Genomic DNA, 18,771 nt, shown 5'->3' with positions numbered 1-18,771 from the left:
GCTTCCCCTAAAGAATCCTGGGAACTGTTGTTTATTAAGAGGTGCTGAGGAGCCCCCTCACTGAGCTACAGTTCCCAGCACTCTTAACAAACTGCAGTTCCCAGAGGTCTTTGGGGTCAGGTGGGGAGCCATGGCTGTTAAAGTGGTTATAAGAGTGTTTCAAATGTATGATGTGGATGTGACCTTTGCCTGCAGTTCAGCAACTTTCCCAAAGCACAAACAAAGTTAAAGGAGGAAATGTGGAGGTCGGAAAGGCATAGTCCCACCACTATGGATCTGTATTCGAACGCTCGTTGGCCTTTAATCCTGCTCTCCATACTTTCATTCTTCACCTGCGTGATGCACCTTGTCCATCTGTCTGTCACTGCAGAGCGGCAAGGAAAAGAAACTCAGTGCTGAAGAGCCTTACGAGAAGGATGAGAATCGCCGCTTGGCCAGGAGAATCACGGAGGCCTTGCACCTGTGCCAGACCTTGGCTGGCATGAGAGACTTTGAGCTGCTCATGGGGGAACACTGGCAGATGATGGGCACTCAGGACCTGGGCCTGGGGGGCTCGATCTTCATGGAGGCAGAGCCTGTAGTGCGCAAGATGGGTGAGAAGAAGAGCTGCCCTGCAGGACTCACTCAAGAGCAATGCTTTTTATTTCCTCTGGCTGAAGGCAAGGTTTAAGTTGCCACAGGGGCCGGCCCCTTGGAGCAGATCTGCGCTGCATTCTCATGGGGATTTAGGGCTGAGCAGAAATGGTCTCCCTGCTCAAATCCCCCCTGCTCTTTTACAGGGCAGTGCAAATCAGGAAGGCATTTTGCTAAATATTGGGGGGGGGGGGTAGAGGTGAAATTCCCACAGCCAGTTTTCTTCAAGTAATTCTCTCCTGAAACGTTTTCACTTCACAAAGGATAAAATTCTGTTGGCAGCTCATTCTGGCAGATGAAGGAAGCCATTGACTCAAAAGAAGGCATAGTGTTGCATCCTCCCCCACTCTCTGAGCAAGCGCGAGATTCCGGGCGCTTACCCGGAGTTTGTGTTTCCTTTTAGAAATGAAGCACAGAGGAGACTATGGGGTCATGATATTTGGTTTATTCACACATGCATACAACCTGAGCGTACGATGGAGAGGTCCACAGCATTACCCCACCCCAAAGGAACCTTGTTTTTCCTATAGCTGCAGCCTTGCATTCCAGCAGACATCAAACATGCTCTCTCTCCTTCTCTCTCCAGCTCGCTGCTTTACTTCTGGGTCACATCACTGCAGCTCTCTGCCTACGATTCCATTTAACCCCCCATCACCAGCTGGCTTGGCTATTCCGGGAATTAGAGGACTTGATTAGCTTTTAACAACTGCTGGATCCAGGGATTAGAGGGGGTTGGCATACGTCTTTGTGTGCAAGATGCAGAGAAGAGCCTTTGGCCATGTGCAAGGCCAGAGTGCAGAGGGGCTTGCAGGGGGGGGGGGGGCTCAGTTCCTATGGAAAACGATAAGGCTGCTATGACTAACTTTTCACTTAGGCTGCAGTGCTAATGCCATTGACCTGGGTGCATGCCCCATGAATTCAGTGGAACTTATTTCTGAGTAGCAGTGGTTAGGATTGCACTGTTAGTCTCCTAGTCCAGACAGCAGGAAGTCCAAGGAAACCAAAGTGCTTCTATTTCATAGGTGGCATGTAGGGAGTGTTTGCATTTAACTGAAATAACATAAAACCTTGGACCTGTCTCAGCTGTTTTTAACAAAACCGTTGGCAATGTGCCGCCACATAGAATTGCACATCATGTGCTCCATGGTGGTGCTGCCAGTACATAGACCCTCTCCTTGCATGATCCCTTGTCCTGGCTGTAGGGGACCAAAGAGTGCTTCTGATCTTCTTCTCCTTCCTGGAGACAGATTACAGCAGCATGACATTTGAGGAGCTGGCCCGGCTGAACCCCAAGATGGCTGTGGAACTTCTAAGCAATAACTTCAAGGCGTTCTGCAAAACTTCCCCATCAAGTGGTGAGTCCCTGGGGTATTGGTACCAGGGTAGGATTTGTCCAGCTTGAGGAGCAGAGGAGAGACCAGTGGGGGCTGGTGCCTGTTGGGACTGGCGGGGGTGGCAGGAAGTGGAGCTGGAGCCAGTGACAGGCAGAGAGCCAGTTGAAGGAAGCAAAGAGGCAAACCAAGCGCCAGGAGGAGCAGTTGAGGGAGTTGGGTATGTTTAGAGGAGATGTGAGAGCCCTCTTCAGATATCTCAAGGGCTGTCTCATGGAAGATGGAGCAGGATTGGTTTCTCCTACTCTGGAGGAAGGACCTGAACCAATGACTTCAAGTTACAAGGAAGGAGATTCCAACTAAACATCAGAAAGAACTTTCTGAAAGTAGGAGCTGTTTGACAGTGGAACAGACTCCCCCAAAGGTGGTGGACTCTCCTTTCTTGGAGGCTTTTAAGCAGTGGCCACCTGTCAGGGATGCTTTTGCTGAGATTCCTGCCTTGCAGGGGGTTGGACTAGAGGACCCGCGGGGTCCCTTCCAACTCTACGGTTCTATGATTCTAGTTCGTTCTACAAATCTGGACTGGTTGTTTAAGTAAGAAGGCTGGCGGGTGGGGCTTGGCTGAGGGCAGGCTGAGGTTCATGGGGCAGTCCCCTACTCGCCTCCATCGGAAGAGAACAGAGCAAAGCTAAGGGGGAGCTTGGAGTGAAGAAGATTGTGGAGCAGTGGCAGTTCTGAGTCTGGCTGTCATGTCTGGTTGTGCTCTGAGAAGGAATAAGGGTGAAGAAAGAATGTTTTCATGCAGGAGAATTTCATTGTGCTGAGATCTTGCAAGGTGCTGTTGTGGTGGTCTTCATGAGGTCACTGTGGTGGTGGTCTTGAGTGGAGCACCGCTGGCTCGCAGAAGACCACCTCCCGTGGCTAATTGTAAGGAGGCAGCGCTTCTTTTCCCCTGCAGGTGTGTTCAGTCGTCCGTTATCTATGAGAAGGAATCTCCACTGGACCCGATCAAGCTTGTCCTTCATGAGGAAGGGGCCTGCCGCAAGAAAGCCCCCTCTGAGGCCCAGGTAGGACATCATCGTGCCTTAGAGATACGACCTGCCACTTAGCTCCAACACTCAGGGCCAAGTCAGACAGGAGGTTCATTATGGGGACACTGTTATTGCCTGCAAACTCATGCTGTCAATGTCATGTCTGGTTTGGCCTCCACTAACTGCCCATTCTGGGCTACCAAGACCATCTTCCAGTTTGTTCATAGAACAGACAAGAGATTTTTCAGAGAGTTGAGGCAGAGTGCAGTATAGGCCAATGGTCTGCACATTTTCCATAACATCCTCTCTTGTCAAATAGATTTGAGAGGTTTAAGGCTGTGGTTCTTTAGACACTTATCCAGGATGGAGTAATGACATCTTGAGCACAACAGCACTTATCTCTGTGAAAACATGCAAAGGGCTACACTGCAAAGATTGCAACACTTCAGAAACCTGCGAGGCTGTTTAAACCAGGAGAGAGTGGTATACAAGAAATGATAAGAGAACTATATCACACTGTCTTTCGTGAGACTTGGGAGCATTATTTTAAATTGAAGTGGAGATTTTCTTAAACAGAATTTTGCAGGTCCCTTTGGGGTTGGGGTTCTTCATGCAATGCTGACAGTTCTTTGGATTCAGTGTCTCGGAGGACAGGGACGGGTCTCTCTGTCCCTATTTCCCATCATCATTCACAGCCTGGGACCTGTGTGATCTAGGTGAAAGAGCCGATGGCCTCAGCAGCGCCTAATGTCTCCTTCCCTTTATAGGGCGCTCTCAGAAGTGCTGCAGAACCCCATCCACTTGGATTACTTCAGGCAGTTTCTCAAGATGCACAACGCTGAAGCCCCACTCCTTTTCTGGATGGCCGTGGAAGAACTCAAAAGCGAGGGGAATCCCAGGATCCAGCGCCTCCAGGTCAATGACTGCGTCAGGACTTTCTTCTTCCACAGTATCCCACCCGGTATGCAAGCCAGGCTCCAATTGCACCTCGCTGTCACCCACAAGACCCAACACATCAACTCGCAGGCTATAGATACTCCCTTGAATTGCAAGGTGTGTGAGCGTCCCCTGACCTGTCAATGACAGGAGCTTCCACCTGCCTTGTGCACCAGCCCTACCCACCTTGGAGACTCCTGGTCTGTGCACCAGGACCCTTGAGGCTGCAGGTGGAGGAAGCAAGGGCAGCATACCTGTCCCAGGTCCCCGCATGGCTCTGCCAACCACCCCTATCCCAGGTAGTTCCTTGGTGCCTTTGGATCTCATCTGCTTAATACTTTCAGGTCTGGCCAGCCCAGGGTCTACCTAAGGAGCAGCTAGGCTCTGCCCTTGTTTGTGGAACTCCCTAGCCTTGATCAAAGAGATGTCCAGGTTGATGCTCCCTGATTGCTGCACTATATGTGGCAGCAAAGGGAAGTGGATTTGAAGCAGCAGCATCAGCTCAGATGCGCCCTTGAATGCGCATCGGAATGAGCATTGGCATGCAGCTCCAGGTGCAGCTGTGTTGCTCAAATGCTCGATCCATTGTGCATTTCGATGTCACTTGTCAAGATAAACTTCCCTGTGACATCATCGTGCTTCTGATGTGGTCCCTGCTTGGCTGGGATCACATAATGAAAAAGCAAGGAACACTAATAAATTGGGGCCAGGCTGCTAACAGCTCCAAAAATGACCAACAAATCAGAAGGGCCCTCCCTCCCCAACTCGGATTATTTTTGTCTCCTCAAATTAAGCCACTCTGAAGGTCTTCATGAGTGAAAATTCAGTTTGGGCATTAGATTCCCTGCTTAGAAAGCAAACAAGCATTCAAAAAAAGCATTTTGTCATACATGTGTGGTGAAGCTCTCCTGGTAATTTTGGCTGGAAAACACAGACAGGTGGCCATCCTCTTTGTATCAATTACCACTTCTTAATGATCTTAATGTATTGGCCCAAGTTTACTCAGTATTGCTCCAAGGCAAAAATAAATAGAAGACTCTTTTGGAAAGTATGTCTTCCTGTCCCCCCTTTTTTTTACCCACCCAGAAAAGCTGTTGGATTGTGATGCAGATATTATCAGAGAGATTCCAAGGGCAGCTAATGTGACTGTTCCCATGTTGGTCACAGCACAATTTTTAGTCATGAAGGCCTTGGAAGAGAAATGGTGAGTAAACTGGAAGTGCAAATATGACCAGCACAGTGGAATGGGCAATGATACAACTGACAAGGCAGCAGCTGGCAATGAAATGTTCTGTTCTAATATTATCAAAACAGAACGATTCCATCACATTTATGGCCTGGAGTGTGGTAGTGATTACTGTGGAATAACCAGCCTCATATAACCACTATGTTTAAGTTCAGTTGACACATTAAGGAGTTAATACCATAGAGTAAACTGTCCTGCCAGGCTTAGCTATGTCCACTTCCCCTCACCTTGGGAAGAACTAGGTAATCAAGCCTTTGTTCTCCCCCAGTCTACTTGAGAAGTTTAGCGTGTGAAGAGGTTTGAGCTGGTTGCTCCAGCTCAGCTGCAAGGCTCTCACATGGCTCTCTTGAGTTCCTATACAAATAATTTAGAATCTTTCATCAGCTTGGAAACTAAGCTAAGTTTTTCTGCATTTGTAACTATTCTGAAGCACATGAATCTGACCTTTGGAGAACTGTAAGTAAATCATGTTTTAAGTTACCAAATGTATGGTCTTTTCCTATGCTGTGGGAAAAGGGAAACTCTGGAAAGAGATTTTTTAAGGGGACATTTTGGAACTCACTTTAAAGGGCATATTTTAAATGTCTAGCAGCCTATATTTCCACACTTTACTTGGCTGCATATTTTGTGACTTTAGATACCTGCTGGAGTTCTCCCACCAAAGAGCACTTGTCCCAAACTTGGATCTTGGGACCCAGGAATTCTCCTGCCTATATAGATATTTTGCACCAACAATTACAACAGAGCTAAAGCTGAAGCTTCTTTGGCCAGGGACCCATCCCTTCCCTATATCCAACTCTGTGAATCACCATCTACATTGGTTTATCAAATTCATTCTTTATTTCTTGTTTACATCCATATTGCCTTTCCAAACAATGGTGTCCAGTTTATATAATCTATTGTTGTTGTTTAGTCATTTAGTCGTGACCCCATGGACCAGAGCATGCCAGGCACTCCTGTCTTCCACTGCCTCCCGCAGTTTAGTCAAATATAATCTATATAATATAGATTATATTTGATATATAATATAATCTATATAAATTACCACATTAAAAAAATACAGATGGATTTAAGTTAGATGTTCAGCAGAGTGCCATTCCTTCCCATAAGGGAAGATCAGATAGGCTAGTTTTAGTCTTTTAGTTTAAGTAATCCATGATGCTTCACGGCAAACTGGATTTTCCTGGCATTTCCCCCCTTTCTTTCTTTTCTCCCCCTTAAAATAACAACAACACAGTCTTGTAGAAGGTAAAAATAAGATTTACTCGCTCTGAATACTTGTTGAAGAGTAACAGATACAGCAGCTTTGTTCAGGCAGGCTTAAAATGGTAATCCAGTTACAAAGACATGTTGTAGTCTAGTTTAAAATGGAGTCTGAGCTCAGACAGGCAGATGTTCTCACATTGCTGGCAGAGCAGAAAGAGATGGAAAGAGTGTGTCCAGGCAGGTAGGAGAAAATAATAGCTCTGCCCTCCCCCTCTCAGGGCACAGGGGGGCTGTCTCTCACAGAGTTTACAGGAAAACTCTATGAAATTCGGCTTCTGTCAGGTGCCTATCTAGCAAAACATGACTTGTTGGCTTAACTGCACTTTAAATATCCCATGGAGATAAACAGATGAGCGGAATACGGAGGACTGTGCTTATAAGGGGAGCAAAGCAACTGCCTCACCTGTCTCTCTCTCTCCTGGCAGGTTCCAAATGTATCAAGGCTTATATCCTGAAAGTGACCTTTCCATTACTGCAGGTGGGAGGGGAAGGAGGGGCTCCCTGATGAAAGAAAAGATGGTGAGTGATGAATATGGAGCAGGATTTGGATGTGTCTCCTCCTGCCATAGATTCAGACCATGTTTGATGTGAAACACTTGTGAGCTCCTGAGCTGGCAGTCTAATGGCTTGTGTCCTTTTGCCCAGCTCACAATACGCTGGGAATTCTGTTAACTAATCAAAGCTGATTGTTTGTGATAGTGAAACATTGACTACATGTTGGAGAAGACACAATTTGCTAAAAGGAAATTCCTGATCTCATCCATCCCCATGTTCACCCCACTCATTGCTGGGCCGGGAATTACTGGCTACGAAACTGAGACATATTTGGAGGTGAACCATTGAATCTGGAGGTTGCTTTTGATTCGATCTGTCAACAGAATCAAATGCATGTGTCTAAAACTGGATGTGCTCCAATCATGGAGAAAATGGGGCTGGGGGGAGCTCCAGATCTTAGGTGCAAAGGGACTTGTGGTTGCACGTGATACGGAGGGTGTTCACTCCTTCCCCAAACAGCAGTCCCTGGAGAGCACACAAGCACCTTTTGCCCTGTGCAAATCTAACATTTGACTAGTCCACAGAAGAGCAAAATGTGGATTTGCACCTGCCTTCCGCCCCCTCCCCAATTAATATAGGGACATGATGCACCCCCCAGTGTTTTATTGGACACTTCCCCCCTTTAACTGCAGAGTGTGTGCATGTTGATCCTTGGAAACTCCAAAATGGCCAGGATTTTTTTTGGGGGGGATGTGCATTTAAAGTGGGGAAAGGTCTGTGAAAACACTGGGATGGGGAAGACGTCATGTGAACAACCCCACGCTAACGGGGAGACTTGCATCTGCACATCCACATGGACTGCTGCACTGTGGACATGCCCATTGCCAGTTTCAGAACTCTGCACTCCACAGCTCCTTTCCCTCCCTCTCCTCGCCCACATGTGTCCCCTTCAGTCCCTTTTCACAGCTTTCCATGGCACTGCATTCTATCTGTCCTGATATTAACATTACCCTTGGCTAATGCTTTGTGCACCTGATGAAACAGACTGCAATCGATCTGTTGGTCTTTAAGGTTCTTTTTCTTCTTGTTGTTGTTGTTACTACTGTGAGACTGAGAGACTACTGTGACTACCATGGGCTGTACGTAACGCTATTCTCTTCTACAGAGAAGGTACTGGAATATTCTTGGTACTTTCATCAGGACTGTCTGCAAGTTCCGAAAGGCAATGAGTTACGTAGGGCAGCGCAAACGCTTTGAAGATTTCCTCCACCGGGAACTGAAAAGTGAGAAGGAAAGTGAGTGCTTTTAAAGTCTTTTGTTCCCACATGACTGGCCTTTGGGCAGGTGACGGGAGTCACCTCCTTGGTTTTATTTCCTGTGCTTGCTCAGTGTCATGAGAGTAGGAGGAAAAACATTTCCCGGTGCAGTTTCCCCACACCTTTCAGAATTGTATACACCCCTCTCATGTCTCCTCTTGCTCATCTTTCCTCTAAACTAAAAAGGCCCAAGTCTTGTCACTTTGCTCACAGAGTCCTGTGCAAAGATGTGCAGCGTTTGCATGGCTCCACCCAGCCCAGCCCTGTTCTCATGCCTTGCTTCTAACTCTAGTATCAGGAATATGCTGCTCCAAAAACCAGGAACTCCACTTCCCAGAGAACTAAGATCAGGTATATAAAGTGAAGGCTGAGTGATATTTTTCTGCAAGCCCAGTGAAACTCTGCCCAACTCCCAAGTATCAAAGCAGATTAACTTATGTGGAACATACGAGTTGCGTTTTTTAATATGCCTGGTGGCCTGCAGGTGATTATGGGAGGTGCTGTGACTGGGGCCTCCCTTTTCTTTCATAGCTATTCAATCCTCGCCTCAGACCCGTGGGAGCTTCAGTGGAGTGAGTGGGCGTTATGGCTCCACGTCAGAAGACGCTGAAGTGCCGCAAGTGAGGCGCAAGATCTTTGGCCGCCTCATCTCAGTCAACTTCCTGGTCAACGATCTCTATTTTTACCTGGAGATGGAGAAGTGAGTGAGCAAGCCTCTGTTATTTCTCCTGCCATGCCTTGCACCCCTCTTGGACTCCATGCGTGAACAGAGAAGACATTTAACGGGGCAAATCTCTGAACAGAAGCATTTGTCATATTCACATCTAAATTGGCCTTCACATAGCAAGGTGGTACCTTGTGCTGTAAGTATCACCATATAGGGTCATCTGGTGAAAATGCCAGTTTGGATCATATTAAGAATATAAAAACGAGTCCTGTTGGATCAGGTAAAGGCTCACCTGGTTCGGCAGCCCATACTTGACGTGGCCAGCTAGTTACCGATGGAAAGCCCACCAGCTGGGACCTGAGCCCAAGAGCCCTCACAGCATTCACGGGCCCAGGGCCTCGGACAGGGGAGGGAGAGCATAGCCAATCATTGCTAGTAGCCATGATAGCCTATCCTCCACTTTTAATCTTTTTAAAAAATTAAATCATTCAATTTGGTGGCCATCGCTATATTTTGCAAATTAACCTATGTGGTATGTGAAGAAGTCCTTTCTTTTGTCTGTCCTGAATATTCCAAGGCTCCACTTTGTTGGATGAATTCTGGTATTATGAGAGGGAGAAAAACTTTCCTATACCCCCAATTCTTCATACCACAAATAATCTTATGCAGATATCTCATGCCTCCCCTTACTTGCCTTTTCTCCTAACTAGAAAGTCCCAAATGTTTTGGTTGCTCTTTTCTAACTCTATACAGTGGTACCCTGGGTTACATACACTTCAGGTTACAGACGCTTCAGGTTACAGACTCCTCTAACCCAGAAATAGAACTTTGCTTCAGGATGAGAACAGAAATCGTGCTCCGGCGGCGCAGCAGCAGCAGGAGGCCCCATTAGCTAAAGTGGTGCTTCAGGTTAAGAACAGTTTCAGGTTAAGAACAGAACTCCAGAACGAATTAAGTACTTAACCCGAGGTACCACTGTAATCTCGAAGCTACAAACATGAGTCTGACCAAACTGCGGGAGGCGGTGGAAGACAGGAGGGCCTGGCGTGCTCTGGTCCATGGGGTCACGAAGAGTCGGACACGACTAAACGACTAAACAACAACACCACCACTGTAATAGCTTTTTGAGGGAAGGCAACTGAAATGGTATTCTACAGTACTCCAGGTGTGGTCACACCATAGATTTGTATTACGATATCAGCAGTTTAATTTTCAATCCCTTTCCTAACAATACCTAGTGTGGTATTTGCTGTTTTAACAGCTGCCACACACAAGGTCAACATTTTCCCTATGACCACAAGGTTTCCTTCCAAGTCAGTCATTGCCAGTCCAGATCTCATGAGCACACATGTGAAATTAGGAATTTTCTTTTGTCCCAATGTGCATTGCTTTACACTTGCTTGCATTAAATTGCCACCAGTTGTGAAGATGAGATCCTGCCTCAGGTTTTGTGTTGTGTCTAACATGCCCCCATTCCCACTGCCCACCCATCTCTCCATCTTCTGCTCTTCTGCTCAGGTTTTTTTACCTCTCTGACTCCGTGGTCGTCCTGACCTCCCTTGGGTTATACACTGAGAAAGATATTGCCTTTCTGAAGAGCAAAGTGTCCACCATCAACAAGCTCTTTTTGAATTCAGATATCCCACCTAAACTGAGGGTAAGAGGCTGGAGCCAAGTTTTCTAAGACAGCTGGGCACAAAATGAAGCCATTGGGACTTCTGCTAAACGCCATAGTGAATGGTAGCATTTGGAGTAAAATGCTGGCAGAAGCTGAATGGAGACAGACTCTCCTGAATACAATCATGCTGAGACTCCGGGTTTTTGAGGGAAAAGAAAGGTAGTATTTGTTATTGGAAATACATGTTGATAGGAAAGATCCCTAGTTCTCTCTGGCTAAGATGGAGATGCAGTAAGCCATTCTTGCTCTTGTATCTCAGGAGTAGACATCAAATCATGCCTATTGTCATGAGGAACACACATAAGAAGAAGAAAGGGAATGGAGACAGGAAGCGAAGTCAGCAGTGCTAAGAGTACAGTGTATACCGGTAGTCTAACCCTCAAGGAAGATCAGAAGGACAGACCGGAAAGCCTGGAGGCTCCTCTCCCCATCTCCCCTTTCTCATGGAGATACACCAGCCTTCAGTGCAAGCTGAGCTGCATCCCAGCACTTCCAACAGTATATGCACTCAGCTAGATAGATCTTTGTTTTAGCTATTTCTATGCATACTGCTTAATCACCAAGTGCGATAGCAACAGAGGTGATCTCTGATAGTGTTGGCAATGTTCTATGGCAGTGGCACCATTTTGAGTGGGCAGGGGTAGCTTCCTCAAGTGAGGCATCTTCCTGGGCGATGGTCTCAAGAGGGTTGCCAGTGTCCACTGAGTTTCCTAGAATCTCATGAGAGCTAGGCTTGAAAATGGGGCCCTCTTCTAAGGAGGCTTCATTGGACTCCAGGCTGGTCTTGACAGAGGCATGACACAGAGCAAGGCGGAGGGATGAGCCACTGCTTAAATTGCTGGTATGCAGATGTGGGAGGGAAGCTGTGAAACCAGATTCACACTGACGATAAAATGTCAACTATGACCTCCCTAGTATTGTGCGTCTGTTTCCCCCAAAGAAAGCCTCACATGCAGGTTCTTGCATTCAGCCCTCAGTTGAAAGGTAGGATCCCAAAGGATCCAGTGACATCAGCTGTGCTATGAAATGTTTTTAATTGAAGGTTGATGTAGTTGTCATCTGCTTCCTGATATGGCCTCTTCTTCTGTGTCCAGGTCAACCTCACAGATGCACAGGTCATTCAGATCCGAAATTTTATTGCTGAAGGTGTGCTGAACAGGATTCTTTATCATTCTGCTTTTATGAGTATCTTTCCAGTTTTGTTATTCTACTGGAAGAAGTAAGTAGATTAGAAAGGCAAAATGTCTGCATTATTGTTATAATGGTAATGGGTGAAGCCATTGCGTGTAGATTATAAACAGATTCATTGAATCTGACCCAAAGTTGCCTTTGCAACTTAACAACAACATTTAAAAAATCAAATTCAAGAGGAGCCAAATTAGGGAGCAGATATCGGAGGATGAGGATTTAATTGGGATAAAACAATAGGTGTGATTATAATTTGCTAAGCTTATCATGGCCATTTTGCAAGTGCATGTTTTATGTGATAAATTAATCTGTGATGGCGTGGCCATGCAAACACAAACAGCTATTATTCAGCCATTGCAAGCTGCAGCGACACCAGGGCTGGAAGAATGGCTCTGGGGCCAAATCAGCAGGGGCTCAATAAAGCTATAGCTGGTTTGGCAACTATTTTTGTCGTGCAGTCCCATCTTTTGTGACTGTCCCAGCCAGTAACAATGCCTTTGGTTGTCTCAGTTAGATACAGTATGCCAATGTCAACGCTATCCTTGCAGATATTGCACTTGGAAGGTAATGAGGGGCTTCAAAAGACCCAAGTCAGAGAAAACAGAACCTTCTCCTCCAGTGGTTCCAACAAAACTATCTAGGAGGCCCAGCTGTTACACTGGTGGTAAGCAAGAGTGTGCCGATTCTATGTACTCTGTTGCATCTGTTACACCTTATGACATATGTATCTGACCAAAAAGTGTGTGTGAGTGTTTTTGCATGTTTGTCTTCATGTGCCCATATATTCCAATAATGCAGAATAAATACCATCTCTTGACATTTTAGATCATGTCATATTTAATTATATTGTTGCATGCCTCCCCACTCTGAGCAGTGTGAGACTCGTCTCACAAGACATTGGAAGAGTGAACCTTTGGAGGTGAAGTTGGAGAGTTACAGTGTCTGCTGTGGCTGTAGAGACCGATATGGGAGAGACATGTTTTGTTGCAGCTGGGGCAGATGAAGGCATCCAGCTGTGCTGCTGCAGATGCACCATGGCGTTTATTCTTTTTGCGCTCGTCCCAAAAACTACTGGTCGATTAAGGGAGGAGGGCCCACCCATTTGCTCTCTGGCACAGAACCACTTCCTTTGTTACCTTCACAACCCATACTTAGGGGGCCATTACCAATCCTTGGAGGATACAGGAATCCGAGGGGACCCAGGCACACAACCAAAACTCACAACACTATTATGAAGTATTTCAAAGTATCTGAAATACTCTCTTGTTGAATTTGCTTAGCTCCATAGTTTCAATATACAGTCTCTTCCAATACACAGTTGCCCAGTTATGACTAAGTCAGAATCCATGGTTAAAAATTCTAAGTTCTTTGAAAATCGGATGACAACCTTGTGGGAGAGTGGCTGAGGCAGCAGACAAGGCAGTGGAAGGACCCACAACCCCTGTCAGCAGAGAGGGAGGTCTGTGGCAAAGGTTTATCCCCCCCCCCATGGGAGTGGAAAGCTCCATCACTGTTGGCGACCCACGGCTGATGTTCCTTGGATGGTGTGGGCTGAACTGGGACATGTCAGGGTCATGCTTCTCCTTGATGCCTAAGCCCCTCCCTGCCCTGACAGGCCACTAAACAGGTCCTGGCGCTGACGTGGCCAGCGTGAGGGGCAGAGTCAGTAGGGAGAGTAAAGGGAAGGAAAGGAAGGGAAAGGAAAAAAGAAGGAAAGCCACCTTCTGCACCTCCCCTCCTGGCCACAGCAAGCTAATGGGTGCTATGATAGTCCACAGAATCTTATCTCACCTTTCTAGCCCCCTTTGCCCAGGGTTGCCTTGAGCAAGATAAAGTGGCTAACAAATGTAACTTGTATTATTATTATTATTATTATTATTATTATTATTATTATTATTACTATTACTATTACTATTACTATTATTATTTTATTGAAATCAAAATCATTTTTTTCTCCAGGAGTCTTCAAGCTGGCAATCTTGTGCAATTAGTTTGTTGAGCAGTTTCAGGCTCGCTGAGAAGTTACATATAGCTCACGTCTTGAGGCTTAAGATGCATGATGATGCCACATAAGCATTCATTGACAGAAAAACTATTCAGAAGTTAGCCAGCCAAAAATGCCTTGAGCACATGTCAAGTAATTATTAAGTGTCTATTCAATCAAGGGAATGGAATTCTGGCTTCTGAACAGTTTTCTTTAAAGTATTCTCTGTGCTTTTAACAACCACAGAGATTTGCATCTATCCTATCTGGGGTAACCGGACCTTCTGAAAGGGTGAGACTGGGAATCCTCTGGTGTAATATTATGTTTTGTCTTTTTTATTATTACAATTTCAAAAAGATTATCCAGTCATCAGGTATACTATACTCAGAGGCATTGAGCTACTCCTGCCGCAGCCGAAGGAAGAAACTGAAGAATTGCCTGCCGAGAAGTGTAAGTTACCGCAGGAGTGCGGTGTGGGATCTGGTCTGATCTCCCACAGGGGCCCAAGAACCAGGGTGCTGTGTCCTGTTTTGTTGCTTGAGGCAAAATGGGAAGTGCCACCTTGCCCTGCCCTGCTGCCACTGGCACCACTTCTCTGCCTGCCTGACCACTTCCGCCACTGGTAGAGAAGCACTCTGCAAAAACTCGTGATTTCAGGTGTGATTTGGGCTGATACTAGTGCCACTTCTGTGGCAGGGGAGTTCTCGCAGAGCTGCCATCGTGGGGACTCTCCTGCTAAGGACCCTCATGGCCAGATCAATTGCCCAAGATACATGCATTGCAATCTTTGTGTATAATTTATCCTTATGAGCAATCCTGCAGCCATGCTGCAAGTGTTGGGGGATAAAACAAAAGTTGTTGAATTATCTCAGCACTTCAGGATATACATTATCTACCGCTTCCAGTTTGACCCAGAATTGGCTGGGTTACATGTTAGAGATCGTTCGGTGCCAGGGACATGCTGGCATGACTCAACCTCATTGACAGAATTAGCCTCAGGAACTGAACCCAAGACAAGTCTACCCAGACACTGGAATTCCCAACAGAAACCCAGCCATCTTTGTAACCTGCATTTCCAAGAACTTTGGACACTCAAGCTAAGATTGGTACTGAAAGTCTAACTCTTCTCCAAGGTGAAGTAAGGCTGGTGGACAGAGTGGCAGGGATGGGGTCCCTTACTAAATTCTCTCAGCTTCCGGACTGCAGCTGGTCGGGAAACAGAATATGAGCTGAGACACTAGGGCCCCTCCGAACATTATTATTATTTTATTGTGCAACAATGATGATTTGTGCTCATGACAGCATTGGCTTGCCCTCTCACACCCCACAAAATCAGATGCAGGAGCCAGATGACTTGTGCAAGAGCGCAAGAGCAAAGAACGAGCATCTTTTGGTCCAGCTCACTGGTGCAAGCCACTGGTTCGTGCAACAGCACCGGACCAAAAAATGGGACATTCCAAGATGCATTCAGAACCCAGGATAGCCTCTGTAATTCTGGGATGTCCCACGCAAATCGGGGTATGTATTGGGAGGATCACATGTGCATCCACTTTCAAGGCTATCTGGGACTGCAGATGTTTGGGGGCCGTCATTCGGCTTCAGAGCCAATCAGCGCATATTCTATGCTTGCTTTCTTTTTTGCCTGGAACTTTTTATACCACAAATGCTCCAGTTTATTTCTGTCCTCCTTTTGTTGTGCTATAGCCTCTCAGAATAGCAATAATTTGGTAGCATTATGCAAGCGGAACAAACCCAAGCAGAAGAAATCTGCCAATAGTGCCCTGTTACTGTGTCAAGCAGATGTTGCAGAATACACCCATAATAAACCACCAGTCTGGAGCAGCAAAGATCCAGTCAAAGGGCCTGACCCTGACCCTATCCAGTCACAGCTTAATTCCACCCATTGAGTCACCACTACCACCCAATAAAATAGCTCAACAAGGAATTGCAGAATTATAAACAGACAAAATGCCTGATGGTTGTCTAGATAGCTCCTTCCTTGGTTGGGGTGGAAGGATGAAAAAACAGTCTTAGAACAGTTCAGCTGCCTCGTACGACTGCGTCAGATACAATATGCTGTCTCTTTTTCTACCCTCAGCTTCAGTGGGAAGTTTAGAAGCATTAAGAAAGTCTTCAACAACCATAAGTGTGCCCCAGAGACGGTAGGTACCCAGGGAAACTAAAATCTTAGGGCACTAGCAAGTAAAAATTAGACATGTTTAAGTCACATTTGGAATACCAAGTTTAATCCTCCTGCTGAAATGAATGGGACCCAAGTGCTTGACTTGTGCAAAATTATACCCACTCAAGAGCAAAACGAAAAAATGAGAAGCATGAACTGATTTTATGTTGATTGCAATATTAAATTGTTTGTGTCAAGAACAGTCACATATGCTTGACATAACCGCCATGATTAGAGAGGATTGTGGCACATAAGCTAAAGTAAATTATTGGCAACGAACTGGCTATTTCAGGTTGCATCCACTATATACCTTTAAAGCACTCTTATGCCACTTTAACAGTTATGGCTTCCTCCAAAGATTCCTGGGAATTGTAGTTTGGGTGCTGAGAGTTGTTAGGAGACCCCTCACAGAGCTGATATTAAACTACACTTCCCAGGACTCTTTGTGGGAAGTCATGACAGTTACAGCGATATACGAGAGTGCTCTTAAGCTGTGTTTGCAACATACCTTTAAAGGAAACTCTTTCGAAGAATTCTGGGTGCTTGAAACTGTGATAATGTGTTTCAAATGTGCTTTAGTGTTGGATATTGTTTGGTTTGTTACTGTCTTTTATGTTTTTATACTTTAAACTGCCCTATGATCCTTAGATGAAGAGTGGTATATAAATTAAATAAATATTTAAATAAAATTGAGTGTATGAGCTCAGTTACATGTTTAATACTGCTGTACAGCCAGGACATCGTGTTTGCATGTAATTGCAATTAATTGACTGCATATATGCCAAAAAGACTTCTAAGCTGTTGTTTCACTTTACACTTTATGAAGACTCTTCTTATTTATATATTCTTCTACACAGGACCTCATCTATAGGTGCTGGAAATAAACTGATATAACTTGATCTCACACTGTTCCCTGTCTGGGCATCATGGAAAAGATTATTCCAGGCATTTCTTGCTGGATGACAAAACTTCACTGCAGGTCAGGACTGAAGTTCTTTAACGAAACTGCATTCACTAGGTCACGGGATTCTGTTGGGTGAGATGGGAGAGGTTCTCCATATTTGTCGATGAAGGGGTCAGCAGTGTTCTTATGTCCCTAAACCGGAGATGAGGACCTCTGGCCTGATGGACTTCCAAATCTAGCCCAGCCATTTCCCTATTGCTGCTAGAATTTCCTACCAGCAGAGCAGTGTGTGGGATTGGTGTGGGATGGTATCAACCAGTAGAGGTTTACACAAGCACTTTTAAATTTATTTGCCTGTTCTAGTAAAATATGCAGTTTGTAATGGTGAAGTTTTTCTCCTTCCATTTAAGTAAAAGAAACCTTAGATTTTAGATCCCCTTAGATCAAGTGGAGAGGTTTCAGAGTTTACATGTATGAATTAGAACAAGTATCGAAGGCCCAATCTTCATGGATTTAAGCTTGAATTGCAAAGAAAAGAGAAGTGTTATTTTAAGGGCATTTTTGAATATCTGTAATAGCAATGTTGTCAATGCAGATTTTTTTTAATCCCTTAAATTGTTTATAACAAGTAATTCAGTGTGTAGATCCCAGTAAATCAGTTCAAAACAGGTGCTCCCAGGGAATAAACCATCCACACTGTCCAATAGTACCCCCCCCCCTTTGTGCACCAGGGGAGTCCTAATTTTGCCACACTCACTTAATGGGAGTTTTGCCTTCTCAGCCTGGGTGCCTTCCCTCTTAGAATTTCTTCCTTCACCCTGTCACAAGGTCACCACCCCACTGCCAATGCCCGTCATTCCATCACTCACCTTACTCTTTTGAAGTACCTCAGTGACGTAAACTGACTGTCCTTGCCCCGTGCTCCAAAGCTGTCAGAAGCAAGGCAACAGCCTATAAGCAACAATTCAGTGTTGGCCCTGACCTTTAAAACCCTAAACGGCCCCAGCCCAGTATACCTGGACACTGAGGTCCAGCTCCAAGCGCCTTCTGATGGTTCCCTCACTGTGAGAAGTGAGGTTTCAGGGAAGCAGACACAGGGGCTTCTTGGTAGTGGCTCCCGCTCTGTGGAACACCCTCCCATCAGATGTCAAGGAAATAAACAACTATCTGACTTTTAGAAGACACCTGAAGGCAGCCCTGTTTAGGGAAGTTTTTAATGTTTGCTGTTTTATTGTGTTTTTAATATTCTGTTGGGAGCCACCCAGAGTGCCTGGGGAATCCCAGCCAGATTGGCGGGATATAAATAAAAAAAAATTATTATTCTTAGAGGGACCAACACACAGTAGAGAGCAGATGAGACAGGCAGGTCATCTGAGCAGATGCCAGGACCCAGCATTCTTGGGCAACTGCCAGGGTCCCAGAACCCTAACAGATGCCTCCTAACTTACAATGTGTGGTATGAACCTCCCTTTAAATTTCTAGCTGCCATTTTGAGTCCCAACCCCAAAGCCGTGCTACATTGTGGGAAATTAAAAGGGCCACCCAGGCACACATCTGTTTGGTCCTGCTCCGAGCACGGATGCAGCCCACTGTTGCCACCAGGAAAGCCCATTAGAGCCCTCAGAGGGAGGAGGGAGGGAGGAGGGAGGGTGCCCACCCATCATCTCAAGGGCCCTTGTAATTACACAGAGATCAGACACTTATCAAGCTAATCTAGTGTTATTCTGAAGGGCAGCAAATTGGAGTCCTCTGAAGATGCCAAGACATCTAACCTATACCCCAACCCCGCCACCCCTCATTTCCTGGAACAGGCTTTAGGCCAGCCACCAGAAGTGGATTTAGGGGAGCATGGCTGGTTTGCCTGCACTGGGCACCGAGCCAAGAGGGGTGGAGGGGTGTTGCAGGGATGGTAAA

General features: G+C 45.9%; 1 protein-coding gene across 12 annotated transcripts in view; it reads left to right on the top strand.

Moving 5' to 3' along the window:
- Nucleotides 1-18,771, top strand: part of RGSL1 (regulator of G protein signaling like 1) — a 40,144-nt gene that overhangs the window by 20,327 nt on the left and 1,046 nt on the right. For all 12 annotated transcript variants that reach the window (XM_083507068.1, XM_083507066.1, XM_083507076.1 and 9 more), the window contains 14 exons: nt 371-593; nt 1,881-1,988; nt 2,923-3,031; nt 3,763-3,956; nt 5,018-5,135; nt 6,869-6,962; nt 8,104-8,233; nt 8,786-8,954; nt 10,440-10,578; nt 11,694-11,818; nt 12,336-12,451; nt 14,129-14,221; nt 15,870-15,933; nt 16,811-16,932. In XM_083507068.1, coding sequence (XP_083363194.1) covers nt 371-593; nt 1,881-1,988; nt 2,923-3,031; nt 3,763-3,956; nt 5,018-5,135; nt 6,869-6,962; nt 8,104-8,233; nt 8,786-8,954; nt 10,440-10,578; nt 11,694-11,818; nt 12,336-12,451; nt 14,129-14,221; nt 15,870-15,933; nt 16,811-16,847 — 1,719 coding nt within the window. In that variant the 3' untranslated portion in view covers nt 16,848-16,932. The remainder of the gene's footprint in view (nt 1-370; nt 594-1,880; nt 1,989-2,922; nt 3,032-3,762; nt 3,957-5,017; nt 5,136-6,868; nt 6,963-8,103; nt 8,234-8,785; nt 8,955-10,439; nt 10,579-11,693; nt 11,819-12,335; nt 12,452-14,128; nt 14,222-15,869; nt 15,934-16,810; nt 16,933-18,771) is intronic.

This window comes from Podarcis liolepis (genome assembly GCF_965112155.1).
Source record: "Podarcis liolepis genome assembly, chromosome: 6".
In the NCBI taxonomy this organism is placed as follows: domain Eukaryota; kingdom Metazoa; phylum Chordata; class Lepidosauria; order Squamata; family Lacertidae; genus Podarcis; species Podarcis liolepis.
The sequence above is the reverse complement of the archived record's forward strand: the minus strand, read 5'-3'. Positions and strand labels throughout refer to the sequence as shown.